The 21,508-nt window shown below is 39.2% G+C and overlaps 2 protein-coding genes and 1 non-coding gene across 6 annotated transcripts; 2 read left to right on the top strand and 1 right to left on the bottom strand.

Annotated features, from left to right (window-relative positions):
• The first annotated feature begins 2,174 nt into the window (after window positions 1-2,174).
• slc25a38b (solute carrier family 25 member 38b) lies at window positions 2,175-10,633 on the top strand. 4 transcript variants are annotated; one of them, XM_062387952.1, is made up of 8 exons: window positions 2,175-2,552; window positions 2,845-2,943; window positions 5,287-5,411; window positions 5,740-5,824; window positions 6,269-6,448; window positions 7,357-7,525; window positions 8,171-8,334; window positions 8,462-10,633. In XM_062387952.1, the coding sequence occupies exons 2-8, from the start codon at window positions 2,929-2,931 to the stop codon at window positions 8,582-8,584; spliced, it is 861 nt and encodes a 286-aa protein (XP_062243936.1). In that variant the 5' UTR covers window positions 2,175-2,552; window positions 2,845-2,928; the 3' UTR covers window positions 8,585-10,633. The 4 variants fall into 4 exon arrangements, with proteins under 4 accessions (XP_062243936.1, XP_062243937.1, XP_062243935.1 ...); XM_062387953.1 differs by lacking the exon at window positions 2,175-2,552 and having other exon boundaries at window positions 5,183-5,411; XM_062387951.1 differs by lacking the exons at window positions 2,175-2,552; window positions 2,845-2,943 and adding an exon at window positions 2,950-4,329.
• Window positions 10,634-12,037: 1,404 nt separating this feature from the next.
• trnar-ccu (transfer RNA arginine (anticodon CCU)) lies at window positions 12,038-12,110 on the bottom strand. The gene has a single exon. It is a non-coding gene; the product is annotated as a tRNA-Arg (tRNA).
• Window positions 12,111-12,596: 486 nt separating this feature from the next.
• ift56 (intraflagellar transport 56) lies at window positions 12,597-20,931 on the top strand. Its single transcript, XM_062388925.1, has 18 exons — window positions 12,597-12,846; window positions 13,291-13,431; window positions 14,180-14,272; window positions 14,358-14,472; window positions 14,636-14,685; window positions 15,000-15,145; window positions 15,834-16,005; window positions 16,548-16,622; window positions 16,728-16,830; window positions 17,620-17,675; window positions 17,969-18,022; window positions 18,120-18,183; window positions 18,267-18,355; window positions 18,610-18,693; window positions 18,801-18,870; window positions 19,674-19,780; window positions 19,968-20,101; window positions 20,315-20,931. Exons 1-18 carry the CDS (start codon window positions 12,844-12,846, stop codon window positions 20,427-20,429), a joined length of 1,671 nt encoding a protein of 556 aa, XP_062244909.1. The 5' UTR covers window positions 12,597-12,843; the 3' UTR covers window positions 20,430-20,931.
• The last annotated feature ends 577 nt before the right edge of the window (window positions 20,932-21,508 follow it).

The following is a 21,508-nucleotide window of genomic DNA, read 5'->3' as shown; positions in this document are numbered from 1 at the left end:
GCTGTAGCCCTGGTGTATGGCACACACACATTTTAATATATTTTAGTATTTTACGCATTTCCTGTGCAGAAGCTAACTGCGCAGTAGTGAACTGCACACATCCTGCGCAGTAGCGGACTGCACAGGTTTCATTTAATTGTATTAAATTTATATTTTCAATTTAATATTTAGGTGGTGAGAGGCCCTATTGAAATTGTAAGGATTTTTATTTTAATTGTTTTCTTATTTCTTTATTTTTGTTTTTAAATGTACATAGTGTAAGACAGAGGTCTTCAACAGGGGGTCCGCGACCCCTAGGGGGTCTGCAGAGGTATTGCAGGGGGGTCGCGAAATGTTTGGTTGATTAGACAATTTTTTAAATTTTTTTTAATTTAAAAAAAAAATTCTAACCAATTTTTTTCCACAAATTTAAATGTCTTTAAATACACATTAACATGCATCCAACATATTGAAAGGCTGATTTGACCCTCTGCCTGACAACCTCCATACGTCCAAGGTTAGATAAGTTGTGTGCTACTCATCAGGGTCCGACATTTCACTAATGTGGGAGTATGTGTGGCATCCACAGATGGCTTGAGGATTCACTGTCTCTTCTTCATGTATGTTTAAAATAAAAACATGAATCTGTGAATTACTTTAATAGCTCAGTGTTGTATGCAAGATGTATGTTTATAAATGGCAGTGGCATGGCCACCCTGTGCCGTGCACATGTTTAAATTGAACATGAATATATGAACCTGTGTTATATTTGAATAGCTTAGTATTGAATGCAAAATAACAGGGTAGCTATGTTTATATATGGCACTAGGCCCAGTTTGATATAAAGCACCATGTTTTTCAATATATAAAGTAGGGGGTCCCTTCTTCATCTCTCCACCAGTTTGGGGTCCTTCGCCTGAAAAACGTTGAAGACCCCTGGTGTAAGATATACTGCATTGGTTGAAGTTCAGCCAAATTAGGGGTTCAGTATCTTGCCTAAGACACTTAAGCATGCAGATGGGGACGAGTGGGGACTGAACCCTGATTGTCTTGTTGATGAATGACCATTCTACCCACTAGGCCACAACTCCTTGACATTGACGTGGAGGATGGATTACAATTTTATTCCCATGAGAAACTAAGAACAGGAAGAAGATGGACACATTGTTTTTTGTATGTGTGTGTGTGTCTCTGTCATTCTATTTTGCTTTTGATACACATTTGTATTGTCTACTTTATTACATATTTGACAGCCTTACTTAAAAGTTACTTTTATATTTTTGGAATTTAGATACTGGATGATTTAACATGCTTTAAAAACCTATGTTAGAGAATAGCCTCCTGTGGACAGGTGTTGTAAACTAGCATTTATGCTAATACACTGTAAACAATGCATCTTGTTCGTCCAATGACATTGTCATGTCCATGTCCAAATAAAATCAAATTAAATCGAATAACCCAGTAGTTCCCAACCTTGGCTTCTGACGCATTATAAGAATCACAGGGTGGGACACATTTAATTTAATATAATTCTGAAAATTCATGCAAAACCTTCTAGTTTATATTTATTTTTATTATTATTCAGGAAGATGAATTGGCTTTTAGAGGGCTTTAACATGCCAAAACTAGTACAAAAATTTGCAGAAAATTCGTTTTTATTTTATTTATTTAAAACCTGATTTCTTACAATAAATCGAGGCTGTGTGGTCCCAGCTTCTGCAAAGGACAAATTTCATTCAAGAGATATTATAGAGCAGAAAGAGGTTAAACTATGTTTGAGTCCAGGTATTTGTTATCACTTGAGCTAATGAGCTGTTGCACTGTATAAAAACAAGTTAATTATTTCCTCTCACTGCTCCTATGTTTCCTTTGGTTCTTCTACTCCCACATGTTTACAAACATCTTTAAACTGTATCGTTATATCTTATAACATATTTGTGTGGACAAAGAGAACAAATTGTAAAAAAATAAATAATTATTAAATAAAAAAAAGGTTTAGGGTTAGCTCAAGTGGTAACAAATACCTGGTTTTGAGTTTATGTCCTTTAAAAATTAGAAAATCAACAATAACAACCTTCAACAAATCATTTTTAATGTGATGTTGCCTTTTATGTCTGAAAGAGACAGTTAGAGATTGATCTAACTGTGCCCGTGCGTGTGTGACAGCGAGTGACGTGTTTGTATTACGTCACTGCTAGAGGTGAACTTTGCTAGCCAGATGCTAACAGTAGCAGGTAGCAGCAGTGGTCAGTCAGTTATTATTATGAGGTCAAACTTTATCGCGGTTTAAAATCTCAGGGGAAAACCTCGACCCCAGCAGGACACGGTTTGGGTCACGTGTTCCTGAAGAACGGAGTCAGACTAAAGTTGTTATTTCGCTGTCGCTAAGGTTGTTGCTAGCTAGCTAGCTGTGGGGGAAAGTTCTGCGTCCAGCCTGACAGGAGAAGTGTTTCCTGGAGACAGACTGGAAGGACACATCCGAAGGTTGTCACACTGGATATATAACATGGCGTCCATGAAGCCAGCGGGAGTGCTCATCTCCTCCATCACTTCGTAGCACACGTCCAAGTCCGGTAAGAGGAGCAAGCCATCATGCTATGTTAGCTTGCTAGTGAAAGTGTGATGCTGATTTTCATTTAAAAAAAAAACCATCAGAAATGTTTAACGGTATTTAGTAATCACAGACTGATCAGCCGGGTTGTCCTTGTTGGTGTGTCCCGTACTGACAGTCTGGTGTTCCGCTGCCTCCGTCATCACAGATTCTGACAGCTAGCCGAAACTAGCATGCTACTATTTGGCTTCTAGAGGGACGATCACCGTTTCAATGAGTGACTCGCGGCTGCCATTTGTTTGTCCCTCCTTTAGTGACGTTGGCTAAAACCAACCAGCTTCAAAACGGCAGCAGCAGAGGACAACCTGGACTCGTCCAGGTCGACAGCCGGCTCAAAGATGGAGTTAACCGCGGTGAGTAAGTCCAGCATCAACTCAAACCTGCTGGCTGCTGTGTGACATGGTCATACAGGGGGGTAACAACCAGGATCTGTGAATGAACACTAAGTTAAAGGGTGTGTATATGTGTGTATATGTGTGTGCGTGTGGAATGTAATTGTCCTGCTCTTTAATTTCATGTCGCAAGCAATATGACAAAGCTCCCTGTTAGAACATTTCAAATTGTCTGAGTGTTGACCAACCGTAGTTAAGACCAATGGAGGAAATTAGCCTTATAACTAGTTGCTGGTGACATTTGGTTAGGACCAGAGACTGTAAATAAAGATGGACGACAAGTCTCCACTTCCTCCATCTTTCCAGGAATTAAGCAGAAATATGTCGGAGCGATGTTGATATCTTGAGCCAGAGTCGTCTTGGCAGCAGTTGTTCCACGCACTGGACCAATTGAGAGTCAGTCTCTTCTTGAAATTGTGTTGTTCACCCAGTTTTTATAAAACCAAATTTACTGGAGAGTGAGCACTTGAACAAACGGGAGGCTGTTATGGAAAGTTAGGGTCGATCTTCCTGAATCAGTTGTTCGCTCGGTCATGCCGGATAGAAGCTACTGTCCACAGTGGCAGTGATGATTTGTTCTCAAAGTTTATTTTTGTTTATTTTCATAGGCTATCTTGGTGTTAAGGTGCCACAGTTGTGCAAAGATAAGCCCCGTCGCCTCATGGCAAGAAGGTTCTTGGTTTGAATCCCAGCTCAGACATGGTTTGCCTGTTAGAGGTTTTCTCTGTGTCTGCGATTGTGACCATCAAAGGACAAGTTGTACAGATACTGTATCGATGGAGTTTGGAGTTTGGATGAGCTATAACAGTGAGGAGGTTGAACCCTCTTATCACCTCCAAAGAGTTTCATGACTGCAAGCTGATTTACAGACGGCTACGCAACTTCTGCACATAGACTCCTGCTAGATACATGTTCAGTGACCCATATTTAAAGTGCCACACACTCGCACACACTCACTCACACACACACAGACCTTTTATGACTCATGCCTTTTGACAAAGATGTAATTTAGCAGTCAGCTTTTGGGGGGGTGTAGTCGCTGAAATGCAGATGTGTGAGTGTGTCTCTGACAGATAAAGATAGAAGGCCATAGAAAACGCTGGCTGGATTAAGCTTCTGCCTTGGCTGCAAAACGTTGTGGTGGGGGGGGAGGAGTAGCCAGGGAAAACCATTGTGGGTTGGCAGGAGAGGGGAGAGCGGAAGAGAGAGGGGAGAGGGAAGGTTGTGAGAGCGATGGAGCTTTATTTTGTATTATGCTATTTGTAACAGCAGCCTCACACAGAGAAAGAGGGCAAAATGCAGGAAAAAACGGATTCTCCGAGCCGAGCCACGAGCATCCTGGGGAAGGTAGGAGTGTGTGTTTATGAGTAATGTGTGCATTACAGGGACGTGTGTGTGTTATGTTTATAGGTGAGATTTGTGTCATGATTGTCTATTTAGATTCTTATCGATGTTGTAAATGTTGTTATTGTTGTTGTCTTAATATTTTTGTCTTTACTCTCAAATGCAGCTAAATTTCCTGTCCTGTCTGTCCACATATGTGTGTCATGCCTTCTCTGTCTGTTTGGCCATAAGACATGTAACTACAGATATTTTTGAGTCGCATTGTAATTCCCTACAGCGTGTGCGTGCGTGCGTGCGTGTGTGTGCGTGCGTGTGTGCGTGCGTGTGTGTGTGTGTGTGTGTGTGTGTGTGTGTGTGTGTGTGTGTGTGTGTGTGTGTGTGTGTGTGTGTGTGTGTGTGTGTGTGTGTGTGTGTGTGTGTGTGTGTGTGTGTGTGTGTGTGTGTGTGTGTGTGTGTGTGTGTGTGTGGACTGTCTCTGCAGATCTTCATCATCTCCTCTGTATAGGAACCATGCTTCCCCTCTGTTTGCAGCTATATTTTTTGTAGTGATAGAAATGTAACACAAGCCTGTATAATCCAGTGTGTTTGTGATTTAATGTTAATTATTTCAGGGCACGCCTCTGCTGTGGTAGGATTTTTAATGCAGGTATTTGTTTTTGTAATGTTTCCCTGGAGCTCACCAATAGGTGACCAATACAGAGCATGTTGTTGAATGGTTGGTTTTCAGATTAACATTTAACAGTGTGACTAATGCTTGTTATTTCTCTTTGCCTCATCCCCTTCTTCCTCTTCTGTCCCCCTCATCTCTGTGTGTAAATCCAACCTCCCCTTCCTCTCCCTGTCCACTCTCTGTCAGCCATTTCTTTCCCCTGTCACTTTTCTCCTTTATGTCCTCTCTGTTTCCATCCCTCTCTGTCTCCCGCCTCCCTCGTCCCTCTGTCTGTCTGACATCGTCCTCAGGCTCACCCGGCTCTCAAAGCCTTTATGTGTGGCTCGCTCAGTGGCACCTGCTCAACGCTGCTCTTTCAGCCTTTGGATCTGGTGAAGACACGTCTCCAGACTCTGCAGAACAATGCCAAGCCGGGGTGTGTGGACACAACATATGCAAACTAATTTTGTGTGTGTGTGTGTGTAAACATACTAACACAACCTATCAGACACATGTACATCAGTATCCCTCCTGCCTTGTCTTTGTTTTACTCCCTGAAGATTCTCTGTCTGACTTACACACATTTGTATCTTCTCAAGGAAACACACACATAGCATGGCAGAACTATATCAAAAAAATGATATACAGGTTTCTTGTTCACATGATGAAAATCGAAATTCTGTATCATCATCTTTGACTGCCTCTTTTTACATTTGCACCTTTCAACGTGTTTGTGATCTTTCCTTGACTCTTCCATCTTGCAGGGCTCCAAAGGTCGGGATGTTTAGTGTTATCGTCAATATTATTAGGACGGAGAATTTCTTCAGTCTGTGGACGGGGGTTTCACCAGTGAGTTTCAGATTTTGTTTAACACTTTCATATTTACTACCATTTCTGGAGTTATGAATTCTATTGTTACATGTAGGCAGGAGAGAGTGAGAGCTTTTCCTCCTCAGCACTTATCTGCCAATTCATTTTAAATATCACAAAGCTGTGGTCCTGTCAGAATGCAGAATTTATATCTTATAGGTTATACTAATACATATTTATGTAGATTAATTATTTTATATATATTATTGTTTATTTTTGTATATAACATATATGTATTTGTATTTAAAAAACATTTATATCTGTTCACACTTAAATATATAACATAAACTAAGTCTAGTTTATGTTATATATTTAATGGTAAGTCAAACAAATCTAAACGTGATAATTTAAAACCTTGTTCTATTATTCTAAACTCTTTTCCTTTCTTTGCATAAAATAAACCCTTTTATTTCTCTCTTGCAGTCATTTGTGCGCTGCATCCCGGGGGTCGGCATTTATTTTAGCACCTTCTACTCTCTGAAGCAGCACTTCTTCTTGGACCATGCACCCAACGCTGGTGAGGCTGTTCTTCTCGGCGCAGGCGCCAGAGCTGTGGCCGGCGTCAGCATGCTGCCATTCACTGTCATCAAGACACGCTTTGAGGTGAGTGGCAGGTTCTTTATTTAACACACAGAGAGGTCTCAGAGCCATTGTGACCTGACCTGAGATGTGTTTGTTAGATTAGTGGACTTTTCGGATCATCTCCTCCATCATGCTCCAGTTAACGTTGTTTACATGCTAACAGAGCAGGCTACAACTAAAAGCATTTAGTTAATGATTGCCTTCAGCACTTTGGTCTAATCTGGTTGTTTGTATATGTGTTTTATGAATAAACTTGATCTTACCTTTCTTATGTTTGTGGCGCAGTTTCAGGCAATGATTAATGATTTGTCCTCGTCATCCATTTTAGAATTTGCGTCCCGTTTATTATGGGTCACTTTATCGGATGTTAAGTCTTTATAAATCCTGGAATAATAAGTCTTCAGCAGAAACATGCTTATAAATAAGTGACTCCTTTGTTGTTGGCTCACCAATATGTTACATGATTTGTATTTAATGTCTTTAGGCATTAATCCTAAACCTTTACTCAGATAACTTTGCTCTCCATATGTAGTCTACAGGGTTAGAAAATGGAAGAGGATGTTAGTGGTAGTTTTGAAAAGGATATTTGTAATTACATTTTCTCTTTAAGCCATTTAAATTCCGTTGCAAGTACTGTATATATTGAAGAAAGAGGGAGATAAGGTAATGTCTATCTTCATCTTATTCATATGTTCTTAATATCTTGCTCATTGGTTGATATCACACTGAGTAAATGGCGATTAATCAACTATGAAAAATGATTCACGTTAGGGACATTGTACACACTGCATGATCCTTACACTGAGCTTCTATAATTGAATGACCACCATTTACAACGGAATAAACTGTATCAGGCTCTGTGTGTTATAAAACGAATGGTGTGAATGAACAAGTTCCACGTTCATTGAGGTATTTATATGGTCTTTCAGAGTGGCTGCTACAACTATGGGAGTGTGGTCATGGCTCTGAAGCATGTGTATGAAACAGAGGGATTCAGGACTCTGTTCTCGGGGCTGACGGCCACGCTGCTCCGAGACGCTCCATTCTCTGGCATTTACGTCATGTTCTACAGCCAGACCAAGAAGTCCCTGCCACAAGGTGAGAGCCACACTGCATCAGCAAACCACAAAGATGCTCATTTTCAATGCACAAATCTTCCTTTACATGTTCATGAAATTGTGAAGCCCTATTTTCTAGCTATTAGCACATGATTCAGAGGTGTGTATAATTCAGTGACATCTAGTGGTGTAGTTGCATGTTGCAGCTGAATACCCCTCACCTCATCCTCTCCTTCCAAACATGAGGGAGAACCTGTTGTAACCTTCAGTTGTCATAAAAAAGGTGTTTAATTTGTCCAGTCTGACTACTGTAAAAAACATGGCTGTAGAGAGGACCCATCTCGATGTAGAGGTGCCCATTCTAGGGTAAAGAAAACAGCAATTGGTAAAAAAACTTGAAAACATCATTAGGATTATTTTATATTTAATTGCTTCGAATAGATCCCTTTCATCTAAATCTTACACAGTGGACCTTTAAGAGTCATTTGTCACTTTTGAGATTATACAGTATTTCCACAGCTTCGCTCAGAGTTTTCCTGTGTTTAAGGTTCGACTGATACAGTTTTAATTACATCAAACTGATTTAAATGTCTAGACTAAAGGATTGATGGATCATCAAAAATACAACTGATGTAATTATAACTTTGCTAGTGTACTTTCCTTTTATTTGTCTTTTTCTTCTCAGAGGTTTCATCGTCGCCCTATGCTCCGCTGGCGAACTTCAGCTGTGGAGTAGTGGCAGGTGTCATGGCGTCGCTGGTCACACAGCCTGCAGATGTGGTGAAGACCCACATTCAAGTTAGCACGTCTCACTGGAGCACGGCAGATGCTGTTCGCTACATCTACAAGGTGAGTGCTCGTAGAGTTGCAGGAGGCAGATTTAGTCTTACTGTATGTGCACGTCAGTAGTATGACGATGCCACAAAATCTGTATCATGCTGAACTTTCCTGCTCTGCACTCTGTGCTCTTCTTCAGGAGCACGGCATGGGTGGGTTTTTTCGTGGAGCTGTGCCCAGGTCTCTGCGGCGCACTCTGATGGCTGCTATGGCTTGGACTGTCTATGAGCAGTTGATGGCTCAGATGGGTCTCAAGTCCTGAAGACCAACGGTGTTGAGACCAAAAAAAACAAGATTGAATATATGTGGACGATTATCTATTTTCCCACTGAAAGACACGTGCAAGAGGAAAAGGTGGCCGAGCTTATAGGATTTAAGCAGAGGAACCAGGTGGCTAAAGGTCTGAAAAAAGAGTGCAAGTGCCATGTGTCTGGGTGTGTATGTTTGTATGTATGCGTGTGTGTGTGTGTATTTGTGTTTGTGTGTGTTATTTAAATGTGAAAATGTGCCTGTTGGTGTGTGTAAATTTGTAATATTGCAATAATACACCTGACACACGCTTACATCAATCTTGGACCGTAGTGACACTCCCTGCTGTAAAGTGAACTTATTCCTCATCTTACTATTTATGCCTGGATACCAGCCACCACTCGAGATGCCCTTGACAGAGGGCCTGTATTCCTGCTCGAAAACAAAGTTGCTTTGGACAAGGTGTCTGAAGAAACTGCCAACACAAACAGGGCATTCAGCAGACTGGTGAACGGTGCCTCTGTGGAGGTAACCAAAAACAAAGCACTGCAGAGAAAGAGATGAAGTCTGGTTTCTGCCATATTTATGAAACTTAAGATTGAGCAATGTTTCTCATTTGCCAATAGATCTTAATTGACAAGTGGAATTAAGGGGGAAATGTGTTTGTTCAAGGCTCAGACAATCACCAGTTCTAATACAGTAAGAATATGCTTAGGAAATCTGCATTAACTTTAACAGTCACAATAAAGCCTTTTTTTTCATATTACTCAAAACTATGATAAATGAATTTATAGTCCCAGTCATAGCTGTAGCTTAAATATATTCATGTATTCTAAGGTACCCTGTGGAGGTTCTTACCACTAGTAGCGCTGTGGAACAGCTTTTTATGAATTCCATTTTATTGTTTGTATTATGCAGGAGCAACACTGCACTGAGTCACGCTGCCACTTTCACGCCATTCTTATAGAAAGTTTGCAGCAGTCATATCCATCTTAAAATACAGTCTATGGTTTAAAGCCTGTTCTGTTAAAGTCAGATTTACACAATTTTGCTCTTGCAAAGGAAAAGAAGATGACAACAAAGGTGTTTACACCTTTTCTCAAGTTTTTACTAAGCAAATGTGGTGGGAAACGCATTAAACACGTTTGTCAGACAATTAGTAACAAAAACTGAAAGAAGAAAACTCCAGAGGGCACCTTCCATCGAAAAGAGTTTATGTTTGCTCTTTTTTAAGTTCAATTATTTTCTACAAATTACAGATGTTGAAGTCAGTTACCTCCTGTGCATATATCTGGAACATAACACTTGCAAGTGAAGTATTGCTTAATCATTTTGCTAATGGTTTTATAAAAAAGACACAGCATTCATATCCATATAGTGTTGGAAGAGACATGGATCCTGTCACCTTCTTCCTTCTTTCTGGCTTCTTTCCAAATGTTTGACTACAAACAGAATTATTGGTTGTAGAGAACCAAGGCCATATTTCTAATGTTGATTGTTCAGTGTATGATTTCTTTGATGTTTATTAGTGTTGATGTGAACTAAAGATAGGTTATATATTGCAAATATAAAAGTTTATAGAGACATTACCAAATGGTGGATATTTCATTATGGGAACAAAATGGGAGGCACCCAACATGGGAACGCACTGTGATATAAACGGAAAACTTGTGCAGTAAAAAAATATTAAAAAACCATACTGGAAAAGTCTAATGGCATTAACAGGTGCAGTATATTCAGACTGAACCTTTGCTTTTCTCAAGAATAGAGGTGAGGCGATGGCGTTTTTTTATTTTTTTATGTGAAAGTTAATGCAGTGTGATAGGATCGATTTCTAAATTCCTGTGTATCTAATGATGTACATGTGCCATACTTCTCACATTAATGTTTTACCTCGAGGAATCCCCTCATCCTTGCAACACTCCTCATTATCGTCTTTTAATTATGACAATGTCGCACATGGTTATTGTGATTGTAGATACTTGGATATTTGTTTGCTACGACTGATTCTGAGCCTGCCTGGATTTTAACGTCAATAAATTTTACCCTTGTTTTTCTTTTAGTAATTTTGACTTTTGTTGCGGAATCAAAAAGATTTCGACTTTGCCGTTTAAAATGTGGGTGTGTGGCTTTGTTCCAAAATAAAGCTTCATCAAGTAGAACGGCCCAGTGATCGAATGTTACAAATCACCTTAATATGCCAAATTTTTATCTAGATTCATTAGCTGTTGTCCAAGAAACCTTCTCTCAATGTTAAATAAAAATCCTGGATCTGTCCCCTGGTCCAGATCCGCACCGAAAGTTTATGGGGTTTTCCCAGACCCTTACCACAGCCTTTCACCAGGTTTCCTAGAAATCTATCCAGACATTTTGTGTAATTCTACAGACTAACAGACCAACAAATGCAGACAATCATCACGTGTCCAAGTCAGGAAATATCTTCAGTGAACACAAAGCACAATCACACTGTCAGACAGAAATATCATTCCATAAAAGCTTCTCAGAAGGTCAACCTGAATCTGAAAAGCTTGGTTGTCAGGGTGAAACATCTCCCAATTAGCTTTGTTGCAAAGAAACAGGGCAGAGGGCAATAGCCCAGTGTTACTACACACCACAAAACAGATGTGTGTATGACCAGGGGAGGGCAGTAAAGAGAGAATCCTGAGATGTAATCCACATGAGATCAGTCTCCTACTCTGTCTGGATGAGCTGTCTGAGATAAAACCTAAACAACATGCTAACTCAGCTAAGTCCTGTCCCAGCATGTTGAATAACATCATGTGTAAGGTCTTAGCATGCTGACTTTAAAAAAGACACTGGTACAAAGTAAAGCACAAACTGACCAGAAAAAAAACGTGAACAGCACCACTGCACTCATTCTCTACCAACGCGTGACTACCAATTAATTTAGCCGGTTTTCAGTAAATTTATAAAAGTAACATCCAAAGAAAATCATTTGTCGTGAATAGCTTGTTTTATAAAGTGGATCTATGAAAAACGTATTAAAGTTTTGATGATAACCAAAGATTTCGTCCTTTTTCAAGCTATTCTCAGGGAGGGCTCGATGGGCTGTCAATCAAAAGACAGGCACACAGCATTTACAACATAGTTTGTTTACATAGTATTTATAAAAATATTTACACATCGCTTACGACAAAGTTTGTTTACACATCGTTACAACATAGCTTGCAACACTTGTCCTAAGATGAACCTTTATACAAATGTACATTTGAAATGCGTATTTGGAAAAGATACATGACAAAGATGCAACAACATTAAACAAATAGATTGAAAATACCTGATCTACCGGGACTGCAATATTTGTGCACAGTCTTGAGTCATAACAGTAGTAGTTATTATTAAATACTTTCAGCAAATCACAACCCATAAATGTCATCAATCATGTTCAAATCTTCAACTCGATATGAGTATGACTGACATCAGCATTCAGAACTCAAAAAATATCCACCCCAGATGGGACTCGAACCCACAATCCCCGGCTTAGGAGGCCGATGCCTTATCCATTAGGCCACTGGGGCGTGTGACGTAACGTGTTGGGTGATATCCAATTTTATTAAGCGGATTTTATGACATTTTCTTGTGTGTATATTTATATTTCGTATAAGGCAGCGTGTCAACGGTGTGGGGATTATTATTATGTGTCTCTTGTTTGACAGATGTCGACATTAAAAAAACGTTTATGCGCGGGGATTTTTCTCTCATCGTTGCCAGGCAACAAAGAACACACCACTCTGTCAAGTGCCCCACAGACGAATCAAGCTACTTCCTGTTTCAACTGAAAAATAAATGTAAGGTAAGAAAACTGTTGCCAAGCAGTTCCTCATATTTTCGCTGCTGTCTGAAACGTGGTACATAGCTTGTTCGGGGGACACATGTTGACGCTCATATTCACGTTGTTTTGCTAATATGAGCCTCAACTATATTAGCGGGTCCTTCGCTTGCGCCTTTATTTTGAAAATAATAGAGCGGAAAATATAATTTTTGCTGCACGTAAACTAAATGAACGCTACGAGCCAGAGCTAGCTAACAAACTGAGATGCTGCTGAGCAACACTCCTCAAGACTCCTGGGGAACTTGATCCTTCTAATAATTCATCACGGTCATGTTTGTCGTAAGATAATTGAATCATCTTTGGCTATTCAGCTGGTTTCACTGTACCATGGAGCTAGGGGGCTAAAGCTAGCGTGAGCGAGGAAAACCCCACGTTACCTTGGTTAGCGATAAACAAGCCTCCACTAGGTCCCAGTCAACATGGTGAGTTAACCTTTCAGCACACCTACATGAACCCACAGGACCATTCTAATGTTATAGATTCATTTTAATACTATGGAATCATTTGAATGTTATAGACTCATTCAATACTATCGACTCATGTTAATGTTATAGACTAATTTAATCATGTAATCATTTTAATACTATAGACTAACTTTAATACTATGGATTCATTTGAATGTTATAGACTCATTTAATACTATCGACAACTTTTTATGTTATAGACTCATTTAATAATATAGGGTCATTTTAATACAGCCAATTCATTTTAATGCTCTAGACTCATCTTAATGTTATAGAGTCCTTTCACTGCTGTAGAGGAGTTATTATGCTCTAGACTGATGTCAGTGCTTTAGACTCATCTTAATGTTATAATCACAAAAGTTCTTACCCTTAAAAAACGGTGCTCCCACTTTATCTTTGTAGATCCTCTCTCGTGTGAAACCAGCGGTGGGAGTGGAGACACAGGTGAGCATCAGTGAGAAGAAGAAGAACCAGACCAAGGTTCCCCGGCTGGAGGAGTACCTGCAACAGAGAGACTACCTTGGTGCCCTGACACTGTTGGAGGTACACACACGATCCCAGCTCCAATCAAATCTCAAGTTTGTGTTCCAGTGTGAATGTGGTTCAAAGGTGCCCCCCCTCACTAGAAAGTACAGGTTTCTTTCGTGGTCCTTTCATGTATCACAGAGAATATATTCTCACAATAGAAGTATCATCAATAGCAATAAAACAAAAAAATCACGTAGATCAATATAATGTTTATCCATCGTTTAAGCACAGTGAGGCGTGTACCACATAACACATTCACTCAGGAGCAAAAATCTATCTTTAAACATAAAAGAAACAAAAACGGAACATTTCAACTAATATGAGAGTTTTTGTCTTGATATAATATTGACCATATTTCCCAGCTCTAATTGAAGTAAAAAATGTAATTATGGTTGTGACTTAACAGAAATGCACATTACGGTAGACAAGGGTGATTTAGGGAAATTATTCCAATTCATTAAGTCCAGTCTATCATCAGATATTTTTCAACAATTTCAATATCCAAATGTGATGGTTCTTTTTTGTTTATCTCATGAATGTGGGGCTTGCTGATTTTGATATGGTATCATACAGTTTGAGTATAGAGAAGATGATCATACAGATAAATATCTGAGGTGTGGACAAGATGAAATATTCATGATAGTCAATAAGTATTTTCTCACAGGAAAGGGGTGGGGCCAGATGAGTAGGGAGAATCCTCTTACACACGTTAACACACACTATGACTGAAGTGCTGCTGCTGATGTGCTGCTGTCATCTCCAGTTTCAGAGAAATGTCGGCGAGAAAGAGGAACATGCCGACCTCTGGATTGGCTACTGCTCCTTTCACTTGGGTGATTACAAGAAAGCTATGGAGGTAGATGTTTTGTGTATATCACTTCTGAAGGCTTGTCTAATGAATGGATAAGTTCTGATCATATTTGTAATAATTTCCTTGACAGGAGTACAAGTCTCTGACCATGAAGCCTGATTGTCCTGTTGATGTGTGGGTCTATCTCGCCTGTGTCCTGTTTTTCTTGGGTCTCTATAAAGAAGCTGAGGAGGCTGCGTCAAAGGGTAGGCATGGCAGCCCAATAAATTGGTAAAGTTCTGAGTTTCAATGAGTATCTCTTCAGTTTTTCTCAGTACGGTGCTCATAGGTTGTCAGTCAAATAATTAATAAATCAAACTTAAAAAATTAGCATCTTATTCTCATGTGCTTTTCTGTCTCACTTTTTAGCACCAGCCTCCCCGCTCCAAAACCGGCTCCTCTTCCACTTGGCTCACAAGGTTGGAAAATAAATTCAACTTTACTGCGATGTATTTATTTGTTCTCTTTGATGTCAGTCACTCACAAACAGTTCACTAAGCAACAGTGTGGGTCAGGTAATATCAGGTCAACTTTGTGGTCTATATACTGTTAAGTATCTGACATATATTTTTCTTCAGATACATGGATATTTCCACTGTTTTATGTTCCATGTCTTCCAAATTGTATTTCATTGTTTTTGTCTTCCTGCTTTCCCCTCCAGTCTGTTGCCATTTTGTCCACCTGATCAGAACCCTGTTTGAAATGTTCCTGTTGTCCTCATCTTGTGTCTCAGTTCAATGATGAGAAGAGGCTGATGGGTTTCCACCAGAACCTGGAGGACGTGACGGAGGACCAGTTGAGCCTGGCATCCATTCACTACATGCGTTCCCACTACCAGGAGGCTATAGACATCTATAAACGGCTTCTGCTGCAGAACAGGTCTGTGCTTTCCCTGGAACATGTACCATTCGCCCATCACCTAGACCGGTGTTCATTTTGTCTATGTGGGAGAATGAGATTTTATTTGCTTCCCCCCTTGTCAAACCATAAAGATAATTCAAGTGCTGCGGACCTGCTGAGCGGTCTTCTTCTAACACTGATATACTGTATCTGTAGTATCAAGGTTGTATCTGTATTAAAAGGTTAAGAAAAACAGAATTGCCCTGGCCACTTCTCTCAGTGGTCTATTCATTGGTTTGTGGCATCTTCGGTCTAAGAGGCGTATATATTTTTTTAAGGCAGCAGATGTAACAGCGTCTGTGACAGTCCTCTGCAGCAGCTGAGGGCACACTTGTTGAAATCCAAATTAGCTTTACTGCTACCAGTAATGCTTTAGACTGCTACCACCTGCTGCTACCTACTGTGCAAAAATATATATATATATATTCCTCATGGCACATTTGCATATGTGTAGTCTGTCCCATCAGATATTCATATTTGTCAGGTCATATATTAGAATGAATCTTTAATGCCTTATCAAGCAATATAAGATAATAGTGACATGATTAGTAACATGTATATAATAATACATAATGCAATTGTTATTGTATCACATTATATGTATCCCCCACTATAGGAAATAAACCAGAAATAATTTTTTAGTCCATATGACATCTTGTGTTTTCAGAGATTTCCTGGCCCTGAAAGTGTACGTGGCTCTGTGTTACTACAAGCTGGATTACTACGATGTGTCTCAAGAGGTGCTGGCCGTGTACCTGCAGAGCATCCCTGACTCCACTATCGCCCTGAACCTCAAGGCTTGCAACCACTTCAGACTCTACAATGGCAAAGCAGCAGAGGTAAAAACCATGTCTGACTACGGGTGGTTGTTTTATGTGTATATTTTGAAAATGCAGGTAGTTCCGCTGGAAGTATCATCCTGACTGGTTGTCAGGAGCTTCAGGCTTTTCTGTGGGGGAGATGATCTCCCTTAACCACAGACTTGGGGCTTTTAACAATGCAGATCTCTTACATAAACAAGAACCTCTAAAGCACTAGATGACAGAGGAAACTGAAATAAGCAAAATATGTCTCCTTTACATCTTACATAACTTAAAGATATGAACACGATTGTCAAACATAAATCATAGCTTACGTAGATTTTACAATGATGTTGTCGTCTTTGTGTCATTATGTTTATCAAATGTTTGTTCATATGTCACATTGCAACATAAAAATCCAACCATCTTTTTTAGGGGTCAACATATAACGTATTTCGCATTTATGGAAATCCTTCTTTAATATTTTATTTCTTGTAAATTTTTTGCTCATCCTTGTCATTTCTGTGTGGAGGTTAAATAGAGCAAGGTTGGACTGGATGTTTGCATTCTCTCCCTCTCAGGCTGAGCTGAAGAACCTAATCGACATCTCCTCCTGCTCCTTTGAGTTCGCTAAGGAGCTTATCCGACACAACCTGGTAAGCTCAACTTCTGACTCTGGGTGTGTAGGTGTGTCCACACACTGGTGATTTATATGCTAGATTTCCACATGGTGAATTTCTCCCTCCTCCCGTGTACTGCAGGTGGTGTTTCGTGGTGGGGAGGGGGCGCTGCAGGTGCTGCCTCCTTTGATCGATGTGATCCCCGAGGCCAGACTCAACCTGGTCATCTACTATCTCAGACAAGGTGTGTGGCGGCATTGCAGTTCTCTGAAAAAAGTAAAACAAGGAAAATATATTTTGAATATAAATATACTTTTCAAAGGTTTTATTGTAAAATTATCTGTAAAGAATAAAAGATTCTGTGTTAAGACCTTTATTTTAAAGAAATGCAGTCACCTATTTATCACAGAGGTTATAATTCCAAAATATAATACAAGAACATTTATATTTATATGAGTCTATGGGTTTTATATCTGTTTTAACTAAACTGTAAACAATACAATAATATGCAACACAACTAGAGCCTCCACTAAAGCCCAGCATTCCCCTTATGAAACCACATTTAAAATCAATAGATATAGATTTTTATTTGGATCTGCACCAAATTGCACACAATCACTTATATCATCCCCATTACATGCCGGATTTTTTTAAATCAAGTTCTATTTGAAACAATTTGAAAACCCCCATGGCTATATATTAAAATGTTAAAGAGGGTGAAAAAACAATCCTGGATCCTCCGTCTGATCTGGATCTTAATTCTTTCCTGACCTATACCATCCTTCCACCAAGTTTCATGGTTATCCATCCTTAGTATTTGTGTAATGCTAACTAACAGATAAACAAACAAAACGTATTTAAACAAACTCTTTAACAAGGTAAGCAAATCCCTCTCTACTCAAACAAGAATTACTGTAATCTCTGCATCCTTTTCATGCTGCAGTTCATTTGATATATTGTTGTTTTAAGTGTCACATTCTATTAAAAACTTGTTCTAGTTTATGAAATCACATTATTCATTCTTCACTTCCAGATGATGTCCAAGAAGCTTTCAACCTCATTCAAGATCTGGTACCAACCACACCTCAGGTGACGATTCTCAGTGACACAATGATTGTTTTGAGTATGTTGTTGTAACTACTTGGCTTAAATAAGAATGGTTTTACTAACCGGGCTCATTATAATTAGGCCTTTTATTAAACCTCTTGTCCTTGTTCCACTTAAGAAATCATGAATTGCTTTTTCTTTCTTCCTAAAAGTTTTTCGTATCTTCATCTTAATGTCACATGAAAACTGAGTGTTTTCAGTTTCATTGATCTGTTCACACTGTGTTTGAAAAAGAGCGGATCAAATGATTGTCTGATCATTTCGTATTCTCTCAGGAGTATATCTTGAAAGGAGTGGTGAATGCCGCACTGGGACAAGAAATCGGATCAGTGAGTATTTGTGTTAAACTTGAAGAGTTGCATGTAAATGGATGTGATCATGAGAACCGAGAGTGTGAGACAAACATGCACTTTAATCTCTTCACAGAGGGATCACTTGAAAATCGCACAGCAATTCTTTCAGCTGGTTGGCGGCTCGGCGAGCGAATGTGGTACAGTGAATCAAATTTTTATCAATGTGACCTTTTTACAGAAACCCAGTGCAAGCATGTAAAAAACTGTTTTGTCCTTTCAGACACTATTCCTGGCAGACAGTGCATGGCCTCCTGCTTCTTCCTCTTGCGGCAGTTTGAAGATGTTCTCATTTATCTAAACTCCGTCAAGGTTGGTGTTGCATAGAGTTATTACTTTACTGTGGTATCAGTGTGTAACCTGGAGCTGAACAAAAGACTCCCACACACTGGGTGATAGGTGTCACTTCAGATGGCAAGTGGTGCTTTGCAGATGAAGGTGTGTATTTGTGTGTTTTTCCCTGTGAGTTGTATGACCAGCCCTGACACTTTGCATGCTCTTTATTTCAGGACACATAGCCGATCATCCTTTTTCGTGCAGATATAACTGTTCTTTTCTTTTTGCAGGGTTACTTCTACAATGATGATACATTCAACTTCAACTACGCTCAGGCTAAAGCCGCCCTAGGCAACTACAAAGAAGCTGAAGAGGTACCTCACTTCTGCAAGAATCTACAGAACTGCTTCTTTTAAACTTCAATTCATTCCGACTGGAGCTACTGAATATTGTGTTGCACTAATCACAATTTTTCTTTCAGGTTTTTCTGCTCATTCAGAGTGAAAAGATCAAGAATGACTATGTTTACCTCAGCTGGCTGGCACGATGCTGTATGTATAATTACATTAGGTTGCTAAATAAAAAAACTAACTGTATATGATTAAGTAAAAGAAAATCTGAACATATATCATATCTAATTCCTCATGTTTACATGAAAATAAGGATTACAAAAATTAGCTGTAAAAACAAAACAAAACATTATTTAAAGGCTGTAAAAATTGCTGAACTTCACTGAAATGATTAAATAAAATCCTGTGAAGCAAGAAAAATACAATTTAAGTCAGAGTAGGGTTTTTAAAAAGCCGCCAAAAAATAAATTGATAAATTGCGAAGACTTAAAATGAATCTTAAAGTTGAATATAGGTGAAGTGTTGGAGGGTTTGGATTTGACATTTTATTATAACTGAAGTGAAAACTGGAGGAATATGATCCAGTTCCTCAGTTTTGTGCTACATTTTGCAGCAGCTTCATAAAGGTGAGGCCTTTACAGGTAGACATGAAAGAAGTTCCAGTTCTCTACAGCTGTTGGCATAAAAGCAGAGTGGGAGCTCTCAGAAACCCTGAGGTGGTAAAAACAAGACTTTTTATTCTCGCTCACTGAAGCTGAGGTCAGAGTCAAACCTTGTGCCAGATTTTCTTGCCTCAGGCCTGAGAGAATTTAGGGTTACTCTCGCACTCGCTTAGTATTTCACGCGGCAGCTCTTAGAAATGGAAATCTTCATTAAAAGATTCCCCTTCCTGTCTTAATCTACATCAATAAAAATCTGCCTCCAGGCATTTCATTTTTTTCCCGAATGTGAATCTACTGAAGTTGCTCAAAGTGGTTTTGATGATGGATTATTTTCCTTGTCAGATGTAATGAACCAAAAGGGCCGACTTGCCTGGGAGCTCTATCTGAAGATGGGCACTTCCTCTGACTCCTTCAGTCTGCTTCAGCTCATCGCCAACGACTGCTACAAGGTGACTCCACCATCTTGTATCATCTGAGCTTAACACCTATATCCTCAGAAATTCCTGTGTAGATGTATGAAGTATTTGTCGATTGGCAGGAAATGATTCACCAGCAATTGATCGATCGATCAATGAAGTGTTCAAGCTTGTAAATCAATATGTTGCAGTGGGTCACGGTTACAACATGTTGTTTCAGATGGGCCAGTTCTACTATGCAGCCAAAGCATTTGATGCTCTAGAGAAGCTGGACCCAGAGTCAAACTACTGGGAGGGCAAGAGAGGAGCCTGTGTTGGCATCTTCCAGCTCATACTAGCTAACAAGGAGTCCAAGTATGTTTGTCTTTTTTTTTTCTTGTGCAAAAGTTTAAGTCTTGATTACACATTTAAAAACGTTTTCTTCATAATCCCTGTCATTACCCAGTAACATCTGGACTCATAAATCAAACATCTGTGGTCTGTGTGAGTGGGTGTGGAGTAGACACACGAGGGTCGGTGCATTCTTGATCTAATCTTGTTTATTCACGTATCCTGTTTGCGCTCTAGGGAGACACTTAAAGAGGTCTTGCCCTTGCTGCGCAATTCAGGAAACCCCCAGGTTGAATACATCATCCGAGCTCTGAGGAAGTGGGCCAAAGACAACCGAGTCCTCCTCTCATGACCACTGTCAGCAGGATCCACCTCACTGTAGGCCTGCATCAAGAGAAGCTACATTATGCATTAATTTCATTCGACTGCATGAATGATATCTCTGCCACACGAAGACATTATTATTATTAGTTTCATGAAGACATTGTTATTTCTGATATAACATACTGTTGAATGTCTTCGATTGCAAATATATACTTGTATTTTTGCATTAAAATATGACCATGTTTTGTAAAGTAAAGTGACTTATTTGTATGAATTTCAGTGTAGTAACTGACTAAAGCCTTTTCCTCTGATTTTATGGACTAATACAAATTTACAATCAGACAAGATATGAGTCTAAACCGTAGAGGTAGGAAAATAGAAAGTCAAAATGAAAAACACATCAGGTTAACATGAGCAACATAAATATATTTATATTCCAAATGTATGTCAATATATTGTTTTTCAGTTTTGTATAAATATTTGATACAAATGGAATCAACAGAATCAAGCTGATATAAATAAATAAAAAATATTTTCTGTCCGTCTACTTTCATATGTGTATGTGATACTCACCCAGTACAATTTTAAATCAATCAGATTAAGGAAGTTATTTATCTAGATTATTTTTGAAAGACTACTTTAAAGGAAACGTACAATTCCTCACACTGTTTAATTTTGACTGAGTCAAATCACAATTCTTTACTAGAGGCTTGTCTGAACAGTATGTTGTCATTTGAAAAAAGGAAAAGTTGGCAGCCAGTAATCAAACTGGAAAACCCTGTGAGGGCTGTTGATGTTGAGTGTCCTACATTTCATGGAACGATGGAAGTGGAGAAACTTCCCTCAGCCCAAAAGACAATCATGACAAATTAAAAAAACAATGACCTGATGAACGCACTCTTCACTTGGTTTGAGTATGTACATGTTTAGAAGACTATTTATATACTGTGTTTCTCTTTGTGACGTTTACTTGGCATCGACATGTTAAAGTTGCAGCTTGATTGACGTGCACTAGCTCACATTTGCTCCATGTTTCCTGTAAGGATTACTTATTTGTAACCAGGTTTATGAACACCACTCTGATTCAGTGGTTTACATCCATAAAAG

Source organism: Platichthys flesus, chromosome 5 (assembly GCF_949316205.1).
Source record: "Platichthys flesus chromosome 5, fPlaFle2.1, whole genome shotgun sequence".
Lineage (NCBI taxonomy): Eukaryota > Metazoa > Chordata > Actinopteri > Pleuronectiformes > Pleuronectidae > Platichthys > Platichthys flesus.
Note: the sequence above shows the minus strand (reverse complement) of the source record. Positions and strands in the feature narration are given on the sequence as shown.